General features: G+C 38.9%; 1 protein-coding gene across 2 annotated transcripts in view; it reads left to right on the plus strand.

The window, feature by feature from the left end:
* Positions 1-2,115: 2,115 nt before the first annotated feature.
* The window catches only part of OTUD4 (OTU deubiquitinase 4), a 43,785-nt gene continuing 27,461 nt past the window's right edge, over positions 2,116-18,439 (plus strand). Inside the window, exons 1-6 of one of the 2 annotated variants that reach the window (XM_039224903.1) lie at positions 2,116-2,909; positions 8,305-8,388; positions 11,098-11,148; positions 16,118-16,164; positions 16,831-16,903; positions 18,198-18,279. In XM_039224903.1, coding sequence (XP_039080834.1) covers positions 2,751-2,909; positions 8,305-8,388; positions 11,098-11,148; positions 16,118-16,164; positions 16,831-16,903; positions 18,198-18,279 — 496 coding nt within the window. In that variant the 5' untranslated portion in view covers positions 2,116-2,750. Of the gene's footprint in view, positions 2,910-3,031; positions 3,121-8,304; positions 8,389-11,097; positions 11,149-16,117; positions 16,165-16,830; positions 16,904-18,197; positions 18,280-18,439 lie in introns of those variants that run through there. The other variant, XM_039224905.1, reaches the window with a different exon arrangement.

Here is an 18,439-nt window from a genome sequence, read left to right on the forward strand (position 1 = left end):
TCCGAGCTGGCAGTTAGCACAGAGCCCGTCAGCACAGAGCCGGACGCGGGGCCCGAACCCACGAACCGCGAGATCATGACCTAAGCGAAAGTCGGACGCTTAACCGACTAAGCCACCCAGGCGCCCCAGGGGGTGCATTTCTTAATCTCAGGGTAGTGAGTTCAAGCCCCATATTGGGTGTGGGGCAAAAAAAAAAAAAAAGAAAAGAAAAAGAAAAATGAGCAAAACTTTGTATTTCATTGACTTTAAAAACATTTTAAAGCAAAGTAATCATTAACATTTCAACTACAAAACAAGGGTTGATAAATTTTCAAATGTGAGGTCCCCGGAAATATAAGTTTCTAAAATGGCCTCATGATATTCAGCAATGTAATCTTAACATGATACATAGATTCCTCATCAATACATATTGAACATGAGATTAGATTCAGAAATTCTTATTGAAGGAATATTAAAATAAATATTAGAAAAGGAATCATTTTCTTTTGGCACATCATAAAGTCTGTTGCTTATAAAATTAATACTTATAGAATCTACTCATTTTAAGAATTCAATACTTATTAAGCTTTACAGTTTAGATATTACTTTAATTTGAATTCTTCCATGGGTTTAAAAGGCAAGCCATGTAAAAAAAAAAAAAAGGCGAACCATGTTGTAAGTAGTAGCAAACTTGGTAATTATTTTTGAGTGAAATGAGAAATATATGCTATGTAACTATTTTTAAAGAAAGAAAATAGGTTTGATTTGAAACTGCATTTTTCTAAAACACTGCATTCCAAAGTGTTTTTCTGCAAAATGTATAAAATTTAATATTGCGCCTGGGTGGCTCAGTCGGTTAAGCATCCGACTTTGGCTCACAGTTCATGGGTTCGAGCCCCGCGTCGGGCTGTGTGCTGACAGCCAGCTCAGAGCCTGCAGCCTGTTTCAGATGCTGCGTCTCCTTCTCTCTCTGACCCTCCCCCGCTCACGCTGTCTCTCTCTCTCAGAAATAAATAAAAAACATTAAAAAAATTTAATATTGGGACAAGAAAATTCATTTAGGTCACAATAACTTTTGTATTCTTTAAAAACAGCATAGCTAGAGACAAAATTCTCTAAACATTAAGAATTCAAAAGTAGAAGCTCCGAGGAAACCGATAACAGGCATAATCTGCTTGCACAGAAAGTACTGAAAACAAATTTTTAAAACAGAATTTTGAACTCTCACCATCTGGCCCCTTGCTTCTATCCCAGAGTTTGACTGCATGTCTACACCTATAGTAACCCTATACTTTTCCTTTCTTCTCTCTCTCGTCCCCATAAGGCCTCAAGACTGGAGTAGAGTTTATGATTAACTATGTATTTTGATAATTAGGACACCAGACGCGGTAGTAGGTTAACAAAGTGAAATTCTGGTGACACAAAATCATGTTGGATAAATCCTGGGTTCTAAAGCATAACGTGTCATTCAGCTTTTAAGAGTAGAAAGTTGAGCTGGAAGCCTCAAACATTGCTGGAACCCACGGAAAATCCAGCATGTCATCAAGCAATCACAAGATGGATTTTTAAAGAAAAACAAACAAACCACTTTTTCTGACCAGTGACATCACTTTGCGCTGCGGTGCGCAGTTACAAAGGCAGGGTGAACACACTCTGTGACATCAACTTGCCATTGTGCAGGAGCTGTCCTTCTCATTTCTAAAAGGAATCGGCAGTCTACGGTTAATTTATGGACGGCCTGTGTCGTCCTGCACACTGCCAGTTCCAGGAAACCTCGCCAATTAGCTCTATTTTCTGCTCAAGCCGTTAAAGCCACCGCCATGGAAACGCTAGAAGAGGCTGGGGGGAGGGGAGCAGACAGGTGCGCCCTCTGTTTGGGAATACACAAAGGGCCGACCTAGCCGCCGCCGTGTCCCTGGCAACTCCACGCAAGCAGGGCGCGCGCAGCTCTCGCGGCTCCGCGGCGCAGTGGGCGGCCGGGCGGGCGGGGCGGCGCGCGCAGGTCGTCGCGCGTCGGCTCGCGGACACCCTCAGCCTGCTGGCGGACGCGGTGCCTGGGAAGCGGGAAGCCGGCTCTCAGCGGCGGCGGCGGCGCCCGCGCTGTAGGGACTTGTAGTCCGCGTGCCTCCCAGGCACCGCCCCCGGGTAGGACGGTCCGCGCGTCCCCGCCCGCCGCAAGCCGACTTCCTGCCACTGCCAAAACTACACCTCCCGGCGTCCTCTCCGCTGTGGGGCCGAAAGTGAAAACAAATTCTGGGCTGCGAGGGTGCTGCCCTCCGCCGGGCGCCCTCACCCGCTCCCCGCCCCTTCGGCGCCCTCCTGTGAGGTGGGGAAAGGAAAGGCCGCGTCTTTTTCTTTCGGCTTCCTCGGCTCCCTGGGTGAGGAGCGCGCGGGGGACGCAGGCCTCGCTTTCCCTGAGCCGGCCCCGCGCACGCGGGGGGCGGGGGTTTCCTCGCCTCACCCCAGTCGGGACGAGGAAACTTGTGGGGGCGGCGACCCTCGGCTGTTTTCCTGAGCCAGGCAGCGACTTCTCACGCTTGGGGTTTCTTTAATTTGCCCCCATTGCCGCCGGCGCGTGGTCCCTCGGGAGGCGGCCGCGTGCGCACAGCCATGCATTAGGCAGGGCTCCCCTATGCGCGCGGGGAGCGCCGCCCGCCGCCGCCCGCGGAGCCCGAGCCGCCGCCCGTCCTAGGCCGGGGCGTCGAGGAGCCGGCGGCGCGGCCATGTGGGGCTAGCCCGCGCCGCGCCTGGCCTGCAGTAGGACCGGCAACATGGAGGCGGCCGTCGGCGCTTCCGACGGCGTGGACCAGGGCGGCGCGGGGCCCCGCGAGGACGCGACGCCCATGGACGCCTATCTGCGGAAACTGGGCTTGTATCGGAAACTGGTCGCCAAGGACGGGTCGTGCCTGTTCCGGGCCGTGGCGGAGCAGGTAATGGGGTGGGGGACGGGGAAGGCTGGGTGGGAAAGCGGCGGCGGGCAGCTGTGCGGGCCGCCCACGTCCGGGGCAGCGCGTGGCCCGGCTGTCGTCACAGCGGTCCATTGTAACGCCGGAATGGGACGCATCCTTGGGTCTGGAAGCTGTAAATCGAAACTTAAAAACCCGTAAATTAAAACTGGGTGTCGTCCCTCTCGGTGTAGAGGTAATGAGGACAACCTGTGAGGCCTGTTGAGCGCCTCGTTCGGTTGATTGATTGCCGGGGACTTGGCGAAATGATATTTTTCCATTCTGTTCCGCATTCGCCTTCTCTCGGCTTTACGAGCACAGCGTTCACACCAGTAAACCGGTGTTTACGAGAGGAGGTGGTGCACCAGGCATTACTCGCAGAGCATTGTTTTTTCTCTACCGGACTTTGGAATGTGGGGGAGTCTAGGTCGTCGATGTCCGCTTGAATTAAGAGCGGAAAAATGGGCAGCTTGGGAAAGTCAGCCTTTTAAAAATATAGACTTGTTTTAAAACAATTGTCTTGGAGTAGATTCCACCCGTTGTTAGACTCTGCGGGGTTTACTAAAAATAATTTTCTTCTTAAAAGTCTGTTTTGGTGTTGGGTGTGCTCTAGGCTCTTGACCCAATCTTCCCCTGCTAATGGTCAAAATCACTTTCTAACAGGAAGAATTTTTTCTTTTATAAGAGGGCTTTTTCCGTGTTACGTAACAGTGTGTAGTTGGTATGCAATCCCCAAAACCCATCCTATATTGAAAAATAGCTGCTGAGATAGTTGGACAAAAGTTTCACATTACTGCCCTGGTGTGTATTTCATACCTTTCACAGTTTGCTTTACCTCAGCTTAAGATCTTTTCCTTCCCCCCCTTTCCTGTGGAGTTTTTATGTTTCTGTTTTTCTCACCTTTTTTGGGTGCTAAATAGTTTTCCAAAATTTCTGTTTATGAGTGTTTTACTTAACATCTGTAGACTATTCTCATTTTTTTTCAACTTCTGAGGGCCAGCTATTTTCCAGAGGCCCCTGTTTTGACATCTGTATCATAAAATCTTTTTTTTTCTAACAAATTGATTAACGACATAAGCTTTGTAATGGCATTGCCATTCAGACATTCTGTGTACAACTCCCCAAATCCAGCTCTGTCTTTTTCAGTTCATTAGATTTTTCTCATTTTTAGAAATTTAGGATGTTTCAGTGTTGTGGGATGTGATCACACACTCCCACCCCAGTCTTAACTATTAGTAGATAAACAGTCTGTCCCATTTGTGAATTTTCTGAATCTCCATCTGCCTTCCTCCTTCTTCCTCCTCAGCCTCCCTGGACTCCTCAGCACCTCCGGAAGCAGAGAAAAGGGGTGGAAGTGAATTCAGCCCTTATTTATATATAGTGTTAGCTCTAACACGAGTTTGGTAAGGAACGAGGTAGAAAGGAAAGAGGAAAGAAATAAGGGAAGTATGGTGCTTATTTGGCTTTGGATTATCGAGATCCTAGTTTATATTGAAGTAGAAAACTATCTATTTCAATTTTGTATGCCATAATTGGCAAACATGGTTATACAGAAACCTCTTACTGAAGTGAGATCTCTTTTTAAGTAGAAAGGGTCAAAAGCTAGCGTCCAGAACTCATTGCTCACATCATAGAATACATTTTATTGAATCTTGTAATAGGATTTAAATTAGACATAAGGAAATACTACCCGCTTTGATTATGTGACTGTGATTTTTAGTATGCTGAGCTTAGAAAGCTTAATACCATGAATTTTGAGGGACGCTCATTTTTCATGTGGATTAAGGGTGTAGCCTTCATGGCTAAAGGCAAAGTGTGTGTGTTGGGGTGGGAAGGGAAGTAACACCAAAGTCAGGCTTAAAGGGTGTGTTTTTTAAAAATATGTACAGAAGATTTACTTTTTTGCTAACAGTTTTCCTAATAATATCAAAATAATTTCTCATTTCTACGAAGGAGCCAGAGTAAGTAATCTAATTGGCAGTCTTTGGGGGATAGGGTGGGGGAGAGACTTCAATTAGGAGTAGTCTTTCCCTCCAAATTACCTGATTTAGATAGGTCTTTCCCTTTTTACACTTCTGGACTTGGGCCTGCAGGAGGCCTGACCTGAATCAGCTCTGTGGCCATGGAGCTAAAAATAGGGCGCTCTTAGAGGATTTGCTAAGCAGTATGTCTCGGCCTTTCCCAGTGTTTATCGCTGTCTTGTCCCAAGTGAAGATTGGAAAGTCTGTTATTTTCTAGTTTTTTCTTTGTTGTTTTTTTTTTTTGTTTTTTTTTTTTGTTTTTGGTATGTGTGTTTAATAAGTTGAGATATTTGTTTTAATATTTGCATTCTTCCTGAGTGTCCTTGAACTTGCACAGTTATACTTTTTAAATAGTTGTCATTTAACCTTGCTTCTCTTGCAGTGCTTGACTTTGTAAATCTCTAGCACCCTACACCTGATGGAAGTTGCTGAGAATTTTGTTTCTGAGTGACAGGTTCAGATTTCATGTGGTAATAAAATCTTTTTTAAAAGAGGGGAAAAAACAGATTTGTTTGCCATTGTCTTTGATGGAATATGAGTTTTATCCAGTTATGTCTGCCACCTGTTGCTAGGTAAATGGCTTTAAGACGATCTTCATTTGGCTAATGGCAGGAAGCCCTATCAGAGGACACTGGTTTACTCAAAGTAATAATACCTTGATTCATAATAGTGTCTAAAATAGCTTCTGTGGAAGACATGTTTGCTAAATGTCATTTGTTGAATTTGCAAAAAAATTTTTGTGTGGTGGTTATTTTTATACATAGACATTTTTTCCAGGGTTGGAAGCTTTGAATATATAAGGATGCTTTTTAATAGTTCCCAAGATAGCAATGTCAGTGCACTCCGTTAAGCTGAAAACCAGCTAGTATGCTGAAAACAAACTCATTGCTAACCTCAGCTAGTGCATCTTCAGTGTATCTTAATGTAAAGACATAACTAGCTGTCCAGACAGTTGTGCCTCCGGTTTTGTAACTATATATGAACCTTGGCTGTTATCAAAGAGACTTGTAAAATGTGCAGCTAGAGCCTCTCCTTTCCTAAATTATCTGCTCACCCTGAACATGAGGGAGAATCACTTATTTGGACCTGTAACTTTTTTTTTATTTTAATGTTTTATTTATTTCTGAGAGAGAGAGAAAGAGAGAAAGAGAGAGATGATAGACAGACAGACAGCGTGAGCAGGGGAGGGTCAGAGAGAGGGAGATACAGAATCTGAAAAAGGCTCCAGGCTCTGAGCTGGCTGTCAGCACAGAGCCTGACGTGGGGCTGGAACCCATGAACTGTGAGATCACGATCTGAGCCGAAGTCGGACGCCTAACCGACTGGGCCACCCAGGCGCCTCTGGACCTGTAACATTTATTTAAATCCAAGTTAGTTAACATATAGTGTAATAATGTTTTCAGGAGTAGAATTTAGTGATTCATCATTTACATATAGTGCTCATCCCAAGAAGTGCCCTCCTTAGTGCCCATCACCCATTTAGCCATCCCCCCACCCGACACCCCTCCAGCAACCCTCAGTTTGTTCTCTGTATTTAAGAGTCTCTTGTGGGTTGCCTCCTTCTCTGCTTTTATCTTATTTTTTATTCCCTTCCCCTATATTTATCTGTTTTTTTATATTCCACATGAGTGAAATCATGTATTTATTTTTCTATGATTTATCTTGCTTAGCGTAATACATATACTGTAGCTCCATCCACCTTGTTGCATATGGCAAGATTTCATTCTTTTTGATTGTTGAGTAACATTCCATTGTGTGTGTGTATGTGTGTGTGTGTGTGTTATATACTCCCTACATCTTCTTTATCCATTCATCACTCCATGGACATTTGAGCTCTTCCCATAATTTGGCTATTGTTGATAGTACTGCTATAAACATTGGGGGTGCATGTGCCTCTTTGAATCAGCATTATTGTATTTTTTGGATAATACCTAGTAGTGCAGTGTGATGCAATACCTGGCTCATAGGGTAGCTTTATTTTTAATTTTTTAAGGAACCTCCATACTGTTCTCCAGAGTGGTTGTACCAATTTGCATTTCCCACCAACAGTGTAAAAGTCTGCATCCTCTCCAACATCTGTTGTTTCCTGAATGGACCATAACTTTTTTTTTTTTTTTTTTTTTTAAGTTTATTTTTGAGAGAGAGAGAATCCCAAGCAGACTTTCTGCTGTCAGTGCAGAGCCTGAGGGGGGGGGGCTGGATCTGTAACTCTTAAAGCTCCTTTATGTTATTGACGTATGGTTAATTAATTAATTTTCGGTATGTAGTTATTTTAAATGTTTCAAGGTTTTTGTTTTCTACCTTGACCCTTCAGGGTACAAGAAACACCCTCATTTGAGACATCCATTAATAGGAAATAATTCTAATCTTTTAAGCATGATAGTTAAAGTATTGGAGGTTAGCCAGAAGAGTTCCTAATCATTTGATAATACTGTTTGCTTTGAACTAAAGCTTTAGCATTTTAGTAAGAGACAAAATGCCAATAAGTTATCTTTTTGTTGAACTAATTGTTTAACAGAAGAATACAGAGGCCACAAAATGAGAGAATTTGGATCATCCTTGTAGTATGGCTTATTTCAGTTGGTGCTTTAAGATTTTGGTTTAGGCTGGGGCTCCTGACTGGGTCAGTTGGTAGAGCACGTGACTCTTGGTCTTGGGGTCTTGAGTTCAAGCCCCGTGTTGGACGTGGAGCCTACTTAAAAAAATGAAATATTTTGAGACTAAGAGCAAGTTTTAAGGCTGTTGGGATGACAGCACAGAGCAGCATGTTTGCATCCTGCGTGCTGCTCACTTGGATGTTTTTTCAAGAGTTGTGTAAACCTGACAACTAAGGATTTAAGAATGAGTACCTTAGTTTTTCTGAAACCACAGTGGGTAAATTTGTAGGTAAGGCAAGTAACCCAGCATTATTGGGAAAGGAGAAATCTAATTCTTGCAGGCTTTAAGTCTTACAGAGGATTCCTGTTGAAGTTGCCTATTCTCTTTTCCAGCAAGCATGGGGTGAAGCTAACCACTACTTTGCAGAGATTCTGTTAGTCATGCTTTATGAAGAGCAGAGGTATAAGAGCGTTGGTGAAAGGAAATTATCTTAAGTTTACAAAGATTTCCTCACAGAAGTGACCTAAAGGAGAAATGGTAATAAGTGAGTTACAGAATGACTTCAGGAGAACTGTCGATCATGTCATCTGTTGTTAGAGGAAGAGGTGGGAATGAATAAACATTTCGAAATTACAGAAAGGCAAATAGAGACTGATTTCTATCAGTTGTGAGATTATTTTGGGTGTGAAAGAAAGTGCTAGGTTGTAACTTAAATCCTTGTTTAGCAAAATGTTTTGTAACGTGTTGCTTTTTCTTCTCAGGTATTGCACTCTCAGTCTCGCCATGTGGAAGTCAGAATGGCCTGTATTCACTATCTTCGAGAGAACAGAGAGAAATTTGAAGCGGTAATTTGTCATTTTAGACATTAAATGGTGTCTTGAATTGCATTTACAGCTCAGCCTGTAAAGATGATCTGATGGGACTTTCACTGGCTGGGTCTTAATGCAGGTTATGAGGATAACCTCTTAAAAAACTACTTTATTCAATTTAAATCTAATTATATTTAATTGTGATTTTTAGGCTGTTTTGTGATTTTCAATTATTTAGCTGTTTAGAAAGCTGCTATATAAAGATACTGAGCTGTGGAAGATGGCAGGATGACTTGGACGGAATCCTTGCATATTAAGAGTGAGCCTTGTTGGGGTGCCTGGGTGGCTTAGTTGGTTAAGCATCCGACTTTCGCTTAGGTCATGATCTCAGGGTTCGTGGGTTCGAGCCCCGCGTCAGGCTCTGTGCTGACTGCCAGCTCAGAGCCTGGAGCCTGTTTCAGAGTCTGTGACTCCCTCTCTCTCTGACCCTCCCCTACTCATGCTGTCTCTCTCCTAGAAATAAATAAAACATTTAAAAAAAAAAAAAAAGAGCCTTGTCATGGTCAGGGTTAACTAATAGTTTTCTGTGATTGGTAACCCCCTATGAATTTCAACAATTTCAGACTTGGGGCATAAAAAATATGCTGAACTTAGCTAATACTGAGCCTTTGCTTTTATCAGAAGGCATTTATAGATTTTTAATTTTCGGGTTTCATCATGAATCACATATCACAACACTGTAATTATGTAAATAATGATTAATAATTGCTAGAATGTTATATAACAACTTACTGTAATTTTCTCAGTAGTATATAGTAGGCTGTGAAATAAGATGCCACAGTGGCCTGTTTTCATATTGAAAGCCTTAATAGGATTTACTAGTTCTTGGTTTTATGACTTGGAATTATGTCATCTGATGACTTTTCAATATTTTTCCTCTTTGATTGCCAAAAAAAAATTGACACCTTGTAAATAACTCAGTTTTAAAACTTAATAGGTAAATAGCTCTTAATTTGTGTGTGTGTTCTTTAATATCTTAATTTGCTTTTGGATTAGTGTTCCTGTATTCAGGCAAAATGTTAACTACTGGTGACATTCTGGGTGTATTCTGGGTGCCGTGTTGTAAGAAAAACAGTAATATATTCCAGGAAGGCGAGTTATCCACTTGATCAGGAGAGTTGAGAACTTGTCTTACAAAAAGAAAACTGGTGATGTAGAGGCTAGATAAAGAGTATTAGGGTGTGGTAGAAAAGGGGGAGAGTTGGGGAGAGTGGAGTAGTCTTTAAGTATTTTACAGAAATTACAAGTGAATTTATCATTATTATTCGTCCCAGAGCGTAAAACTCTGTTGACAACAAGTAGTTGTCACTTCCTATGTGCCAGGCATTGTTTAAGCACTTTGCACATATTTATTTAGCCTTTACAGTCTTAAGAGGTATGATCAGAGGTGGAAGTTCCAATGAGGAAAGTTTTAATTTCCTTTTATAATAAGTATCTTCAAACAATTTCTATTGACCAAAATTGGAAAAGGCTGTCTGTCATGGGAAGGAGGGTGGGGGTTGTGTGCCTTGTTTACTGACAGTATTTACCTTGAGTCTAGATAGATATTTTCTGATTAGAAGGAAGAATCTCAGATCGGATGCAGATCGGATTGTGTCAGAATATCACTCAGGTCTCTTCCAACTTTAAAGGGTTGTGTGGGTTTATTTTTTCCCCTAAAGTATAAATAAGTACCTAATACAGAAGAGTAGCTTCTGATTATGGTGGGATATTTAAAATATGTGGCTATTTTATTATAAGTATGTGTTAAAGCTTAAGATACTTTTGGGACATTTGACAGCATATGATCTATAAAATAATTAATCTCAGTCTCAAAAAAAGAAATCATGGGCGTTTAAAAGATTTTTATAGACTGGAGAGTGTATGTTTCTAAGTGTATCACTTTGCAAAATTAACTGGGATTATAATTTAAATAAAATTGAATTTAGTGTTTCAGATGAATGTCTTTTGGAGATTTCTCAAATTACTGTGATGGCTAATAAAAAACATCACAGCTTGAGTGAACTTTTTATGTTAAAGCATGAAGCAAATAAAAAATCTAGTTCTCTAAAATATCTAGCGTTATTCTCATCTGTTTTTAGTCTGACCGAAGAGACAGTATTCATATCTGTATTAGTAAACTAATATTTCTTAGCCAGTATATCGTCCTTGTTTAATTCTCTTCTCTCTATTGGCCATTACCAAAATAATCCTAGTGCTTGCTTTGTATGTTTCTGTGTTCATAATGTCACCAGCAGTGACCTTGAATTGCCTTCTCCCTCAGTCTGCAAGTCCTTCCTGGGCTCATGGTCTTCTCTAAACAGGTGTCCAGTTGAGTTCCTGTCTCAGTCTCTTGTCCTCACCGAGTTTTCCTTTTCCTCCTGGCTGCTTCACTCTGGTCTTGCCAACATAGTGCTCTCACTGCCTCTTCACAGCACATTGCGGCTGTGCCTGTCTGTATCCTGTCCAGGAGATCTTTTCTGATAATGTTTACTTTTCTGAATTCTTTTGTATATTTATGATCTTTACCTATGATTTTTACATATTTTAATAATAGGCTGTATATATATGCATGTATTACTATTACTAATGTATCCAAAGTTCATGTAAGAATGTAAGAATTCATAAGAACTCAAGAATTCACAATGAAAAGGTTTTTTGTTTTGATATATTTCTAACAGACCTTTTTTTTTTTTTTCTTTGCAGTTTATAGAAGGGTCATTTGAAGAGTATTTAAAACGTTTGGAAAATCCACAGGTATGCAGTGATTCTGTAATATATTTCTTTTTTTAATATATTCAAGTAATGTATTCAAAATTTATTAAAATATAATCTTAACAGTGTGTGGAGGGGTTACAGTGAGTACTTTTTTTCCACAAACATTTCTTAGTTGCACATTTTATGCAGCATTTAATTAGAAGCCAGTTGGAGCTGTATACTGGATGTTGCCTCACTAAGGACAGAGTCATGCTATCTTTATCTTTGTCATAATGGCATCTGAATGTAGTATAAAAGACCTACAATAACACCGGTGATGATTTTCAGGATGCTTTGTTGGTACGGGTATTGGGGGCATGATGGACAAGGTGCAAGATTTGGTTGCTTCTTTAGGCCGCTGAGAAGACAGGTTCTTTTATGTAGTTCCATTTCCCATCATCAGCTTGAGAAGAAAGACGAGACTGTTAAAGAAAAGGATGGCATTTCCCCAAGTCTTGCTGTCATACTTTCTCAGTCATGTTGAAGTTAAAAGAATTTTTTTTTTTTGCTTACAAAACTATTTTCTTTTTAAAAATCCAAATATCATGAAATGCCACATAGAATGCCCGGTAGAATATTCTATCCTCCACAGAGGTAATCTCTGTTGAGTTTAATTAAAATGATATTAGCAAAGGAAGAAGAGAAGAAGAGGATTTATGTAGGGAGGAAAAGGGATAATATAGGACAGTGTGTTTGATTAACAGTTGGTGTCTCCATTTGATTCTCTGACACTAGTTGGAGTCCTTGTTGAGTGCCAGGAATTGGCAGGCACCCTGGGAATGCAGAAGTAACGGGTTTGGGTGCTGTTCTCTGGAGTTTCCCTGTAAAAGGGAAAAATATCTAATGCAAGTGAGAAAGCACGAGTCATAAGTATAGATACGGACGGGGTGCCTGGGTGGCTCCGTTGGTTGAGCATCCGACTTTGGCTCAGGTCATGATCTGGCGGTTCTTGAGTTTCTCTGCTGTCAGTGCAGAGTCTGCTTCAGATCCTCTGTCCCCCTCTTTCTCTGCCCCTCCTCTGCTTCCATGTGTGTGTGCGCTCTTTCAAAAATAAATAAAGCATTAAAAAGAATGCTACAGATATGATGCTATAGGCATTCAAGTTTTTATTTTTACTGAGGTAGGCAAAGCAAGAAGTAGTGGGTTGGCATTTGAAGTGTGAATAGATTTCGGGATGAGAAATGCCTAGGGTGAAGGGCATTTCTAGGTAGGGAAGATTGTAAGCAAGGTGGATTTCAGAAAGCAGTTCAGTTTGTGTAGAGCAAATGAAGCTAGGAGGTAGTGAGAAGTCAGAGGGCCATCTGTGGGGCTGATCACAGAAGAGCATTCACTGCTAGGCTCAGTAGTTAGAAGCTTTTGCTTTAGGCTAGCAGTTTTCAAGAGTGTCAGCCATAGACCATCTGCATTTGGAATTACCTGAGGTGGTTGTAAAAATACAGATTGCCTAGCCACTATTCCAGACCTGAATCAAAGTCTATGCCTGGGACCTGAGAATTTGGTATTGGGAAACCTTTCAAGTTTTTGAGGCAGGAAGTGAGTATGGTTTGTTCACTGCTGAGAACCTGAGAACCAAGAATAGTGCCTGGCATCTTTGTTGACTGGCTGGCTGGATAGAAGAATACTGTGCAGAGATGGTTTCGAGGTGGATGAGACCAGAGAGGTGGGAAGACCAATTGAATGCTTTTTTAAAAAAATTTAATATATGGAAAAATGTGCACAGTACACTGAAGTGTCAAAAAAAGGAATAAGTATAGCATTACGCCAGTTTTAGAGACAAATACTCTCTGAAGGCCTTTTCTATAGATCTAAATTCATTTTTAATTCAGCGATTTCAGTATTGAAATCAAATGGACACAAATACCATTTTCCTGAAGTTTTATTTCTTTTACTATTTACCTGAAAGCTTCTTGGAAAGGATTGTATATTTTATTGCTTTTGGGATTTTTTTTCATCATTACTTTTAATTTGGGGTGCCAAACTGATGATTAGTTTGTGTGTGTTGAATGAATGTTAAATCCATATTGCATTGTTTGTAATGTACAGGAAAGATAAACACCAGAATTTTGTTATCTCTATAGTCATATTACTGGTCGTTTATACTTGAATTATAGAAAATATAGGAAATGACAAGGACTATTATTTTCCCTCCTATTTTTTTAAACATTTATTTATTTTGAGAGAGCAAGAAAGAGAGTGAGCGCAAAAGAGAGCATGAGGGGGAGAGGGAAAGAGACAGAAGAGAGATGCTAACAGCACAGAGCCTGCTATGGGGCTCGATCTCACGAACTGTGAGATATGACCTGAGCCAAAATCAAGAGTCAGACACTTAACTGACTGAGCTACCCAGGCACCCCGTTCTTTCTTTCTTTCTTTCTTTCTTTCTTTCTTTCTTTCTTTCTTTCTTTCTTTTTTTTTGAAAGTGAGCTCTACACCCATTGTGACTCTTGAATTCATGACCTGGAAATCAGGAGTTGCATGCTCTACTGATTGAGCCATCTAGGTGCCCTACCATTTATTAACTTTTTACTCAAGAAAAATCCCACAGTGTAATGTTAGGGTAATCTTTGTGTAGCAATTTAGGCTATGAAGCTGTGAGGTTCTAAGAAAGAATGGACCTGATGAGAATGAAGAGAGGGAATAAAGGGAGTTAATGAGGTAGTAAGAACTGAACTAAGACTGATCTGGGAGTCTGTATGAGAGGAAGGAGGGAAGTTGCTGTGGTTTTGAGCTCAGCCTCTTTCTCAGGGTGTTGGCTGGCCAGTTTTTTAATTTTTATGACACTTTGTTCTCCCCTCTGCTTAAATTTCTTCCCGAGATGTTTTACAGGTACCTTCTCAACAGTTGTTTTGCTTCTTTATTAGCAATAAATATTTATGTTTTCATTTGCTTTTTCTTTTTCCCTGATAATTACATAGGTATGAAATAAAAATATAGTTGATAAACTATTAACATTTCATCTCGTTCTCAGAGAAAACATCTTTATGCTTTTGCTTAATAAACAAATGAATCATTTTGAAAAATGCCTCAAATTTTTTCCAAGAATATATTTTTGTCAGTTTTATGGAGGTAAAATTGACATGGTGAAATTCACCTATTTTAAGTAGTGTATAATTTGGTGAGATTTCGCAGGTGTTGTGTATCCACCATTACAGATACATAAGGGACATTTCCATCACTTCACAAAGTTCCCCATGTCCTTTTGCACTTAATCCCTTTTCTCCCACCTTCTGGCTCTTGTCAACCACTGATCTGTTTTGTAAATTTTGCTTTTTCTAAACTATATAAATGGAATGGTACAGTTTGTAGTATCTGTAGTTTCTGTATCTGGCTTCTTTTGCTTAGCATAATGGAAACACCTTGACACTCATCTGTGTTGTTGGATCTATCAGTAGTTTGCTCCTTTTTATTGGTGAGTGCTCATTTGTTATATGGAGTACTGCAATTTGCACATCCATGTATTTATCAGTTGATGGATATTTGGGTTCTTTCCAGTTTTAGGCTGTTTCATGATTAAAGCTGCTAAAAACATTTGCTTATAATAGAAGTCTTTGTGTGGACATATATTTTCTTTTCTCTTGGATTAACACATAGGAATGGAATTGCTGGGTCATATGGTAAATGTAGGCTTATCTTAATGAGAAACTACATAACCTTTTCACGGTGGCTGTGCCATTTTGCTTTCTCATTGGCAATATATGAAAATTCCACCTGCTCTACATCTTTGAATATCAGTCTTGTCAGCCTTTGAAATTGTACCTGTTCTAGTGGTTGCGTATTTTCTTTGATGTTGACACCTTTTCATGTGCTTATTTGCCATCCATTTATCTTGGTGAAATGTCATAGATTTTGACCATCTTTTGTTATGTTGCTGGTTTTATTGAATTATAGTTCTTTATACTGGATAGAAGTTATCCAGCATATTGTATTGGAAATGTATCTTTCAAATATTTTCTTCCAATTTGTAACTTACCGTTTCATTTTCTTAATGGCGTCCTTAGGAACAAAAGTTTGTTTTTAGTGTTTTTACGTTTTTGATATGGTTCACTAGTTAAAACAAATTTTGCAGAAATGCTTTACTCTGTCACCCACAATAAGGAAGTATATTAAACATCATAAGAAGTGCTGAGTAAATAAAATTATAGCCTTAAGGTAGAAGACAATGGTAGAACATAGTTTTTTTTTTTTTTTTTTTTTAATAATTTAAAGTTGACTCTGGTTAGAGAAGACATAATATTATTATAGCCATTGTTTAACCAGACTGTAACAGAATTTATGCCAAGGATTTATGTCCTTGTGAAATGGTACGTTATTTGAGAGATAGTATTTTGTCGACACTAGTAGAATAATTTTCCATTTTTAGAAGTGATGGCAACACTTTTCACATGAAGTAGATGTAGCTTTTGTTTGTGAATTAAGCAGACTGGTCTGAGTGAACGATCTCTACGCAGAGAGTGTCCCTTGTAGCCATTTATGAGAAGCTATGATTGTTAGGCAGAGGCCTATTTTAAGAAGTCTATTTTAATATATGGTACCCATTTCATTTTGAAAACCAGAGCCAACTTTTAAGAACTATTAAAATGAAAAATCTCTGGGGAAGGATTATCCTTGTTTGAGTTCAAAACAGTGTTTAAAGTCTTGTCTTTATCTCAAATTTCTTTGAGATAAACATTGCCAAGTTCACTTACCATAGCTCAGCTCATTATTTTTAAGTGAGTCTTGGTAGTAAGTCTTTACTAATTTCATAAGCACTATAGAAACCCATTCTCATAGCAAAAGCATTAATACAGAGTAAAGAGTGAAAATCTTTTTTATATAAATGCTTTCATAATATTCACAAGACTAATATTAATGAGCTTTTCTAGCTTCTTAGATACATTGTATAAAGGTACGTATTAAGGTTTTATATAGAGGTATATGTATTGTAAAACGTTTGAGACACTTAAGTGCCAACTTTTTTTCTTCAATATAGGAATGGGTTGGACAAGTGGAAATAAGTGCCCTTTCTCTTATGTACAGGTAAACACTGTAGTAACATAAGTAAACAAAAAGTCAGTGAGAAATTAGTATATTCCATACTAAAGCAGTTTTATGCCTTGGTTGTGAAGCATCTTTTCCAAAGTTTTTTAAATTGTCTCAATTAGATTTCGACATTAGTTATGTCAGTGTTTAGAAATTTTAACTCAAAATATTTTTGGAAAGAAATACATTTTTCCAGGCCTGTAAACAATATTTCATGTATCAACCTTATACAGGAATGATTTCTTACTTTCTCAGGGCCAGTAGCATCAGATAGCCGCTAGTACAGAGGCAAAAAAACCATGTTACTATTTTACTGCTTTTGTCTGATAGAGGAGCAGGTGAATGCATTATTTTTTTTCTATTTGAAATTACTGTATACAATTTTGTCTTCACAATTGCTGTAATTTTGAAGACTTCTTTTATAGATATAATTAAAGTTAACATATGCAAATTATATTTGAAGTTTTATTTTTTAAAAAAGATACTGTTATATAGGTATCTTACAACTTAGTTATTCTGTTGTTATCTTTTTTTTTACTGCTTCATCTCCAGTGCCTGGAACAGTGCTCAGCACTTTTAGGCTCTTGAATAAATGAACGAATGATTAAATCTCAAATCATGAAATACATTCCCTCAGAAATAATTGCTAAATTTTATTTTCAGGAAAGATTTTATAATTTATCGGGAACCAAATGTTTCTCCTTCACAAGTAACTGAAAATAATTTTCCTGAAAAGGTAAGAATTTTTCTAAGTGTTCCTAAAGGATTTAAGTAAAAAAAACCACTTGCCACCTTGTAAACTAAAATTTTGAAGTGACTTCTTGAAATGTTTTTGTATGAAGGTTATGATAATTTTTTAAAAGTTAATGTTAATCATCTTTGAATCATATTTTGTGTTTGATTTTCTCTAGAAATCACTGTGTTGAACCCTGTCATAACATTTCAGTAGAGGAGAAAACATTGCAATAGTAGTGTATATGATTAACTAGATTGTTTTTGCATCAGTATAAACATTAAGTAATAAAATAACTTGTGAAAGTAGGTTCTGCCATTGCATCCAGAAATACTTGGATAATAGTGATTTATTTCTCATTAAAAAAGTAATTTACTGGCTGATGTGTTACTATCTAGTCACAAACGGGAAACAACTAAAAAATTATGGGAGCCTAGAAAGGAAAAGAACCTCAGTTGATTCATTATTAAGAGACCTGTGTTTTAATTACTTGTTTTGGAATCATCCAGGCCAATATAAAGTGTTTTGTCCTCATGCTAATGGTGGTAAGGGGGAGGAGAATTGAGCAAAATGCTACCTTTTTAAAAAGGACTTTGTGGAGTTTCTTGGCTCTGGATTTGACCTTTCCAATCCAAGTTTTGGAACATGATATAATCTAATCAAAACCAGTGTGTATTTCTTCTTGCGTAAGTAGTTGACTCTTTAGAAAATGCTTAAAACTGTAAAGCGTTAGGGTGCCTGACTGGCTCTCAGTTAAGTGTGTGACTTTGGCTCAGGTCATGATCTCTTTGTTTGTGAGTTTGAGCCCTGCATCAGGCTCGCTGCTGTCAGTGAAGAGCCTGCTTCAGATCCTCTCTCTTCCTCTTTGTTTGCCCTTCCCCCACTCTTGCTTGCTTGCTTTCTCAAAAATAAATGAACATTAAAAAAAAAAAAAAGCTGGTAAAACATCAGAAAAATTTAACTTGATTGTGCCTCATAGAGGTAAGTGTTTAATAGGGTTTTGGAGTATTTAATATTTCTTACAGTCTTTTAATGGTCTTTTTAAATAGTTGAATTGTATGTATTTTTTGTGATCTGATAATTATTTACCTGTCATTAAGATCTTTTTAATTTAATGGCTGTGTAACATTTCAGCATTGGATGTACCATAGTTGGCCACCTGGGAGCTTAAGGTTGCTTCTAACATAATCATTTTCTATTGGAAATTATTTACTAGTAAGTCAGAGAAATTGGAGATAAAAGTTGCTATGTGTCATATGTAAAGGGCTAAAATATGTCTTTAATTTTTTCCTTTCAGGTGTTACTGTGTTTTTCAAATGGCAATCATTATGATATTGTCTATCCCATAAAGTATAAAGAGAACTCTGCAATGTGTCAATGTAAGTATCACCTTTATGTTTCTATGGAAAGTTCTATTCCTAGGCTATATAGTCAGTGCAGACAAGTCAAGGAAAATATACTCTGTTTTGTTGTATACAAAGATATAGTAACAATCTTAGGTTAGCAAAAATGTTAATATTGTAATAAAAATTTGACGAA

Source organism: Hyaena hyaena, unplaced genomic scaffold (genome assembly GCF_003009895.1).
Source record: "Hyaena hyaena isolate Hyena2069 unplaced genomic scaffold, ASM300989v1 scaffold_1809, whole genome shotgun sequence".
Classification (NCBI taxonomy): Eukaryota; Metazoa; Chordata; class Mammalia; order Carnivora; family Hyaenidae; genus Hyaena; species Hyaena hyaena.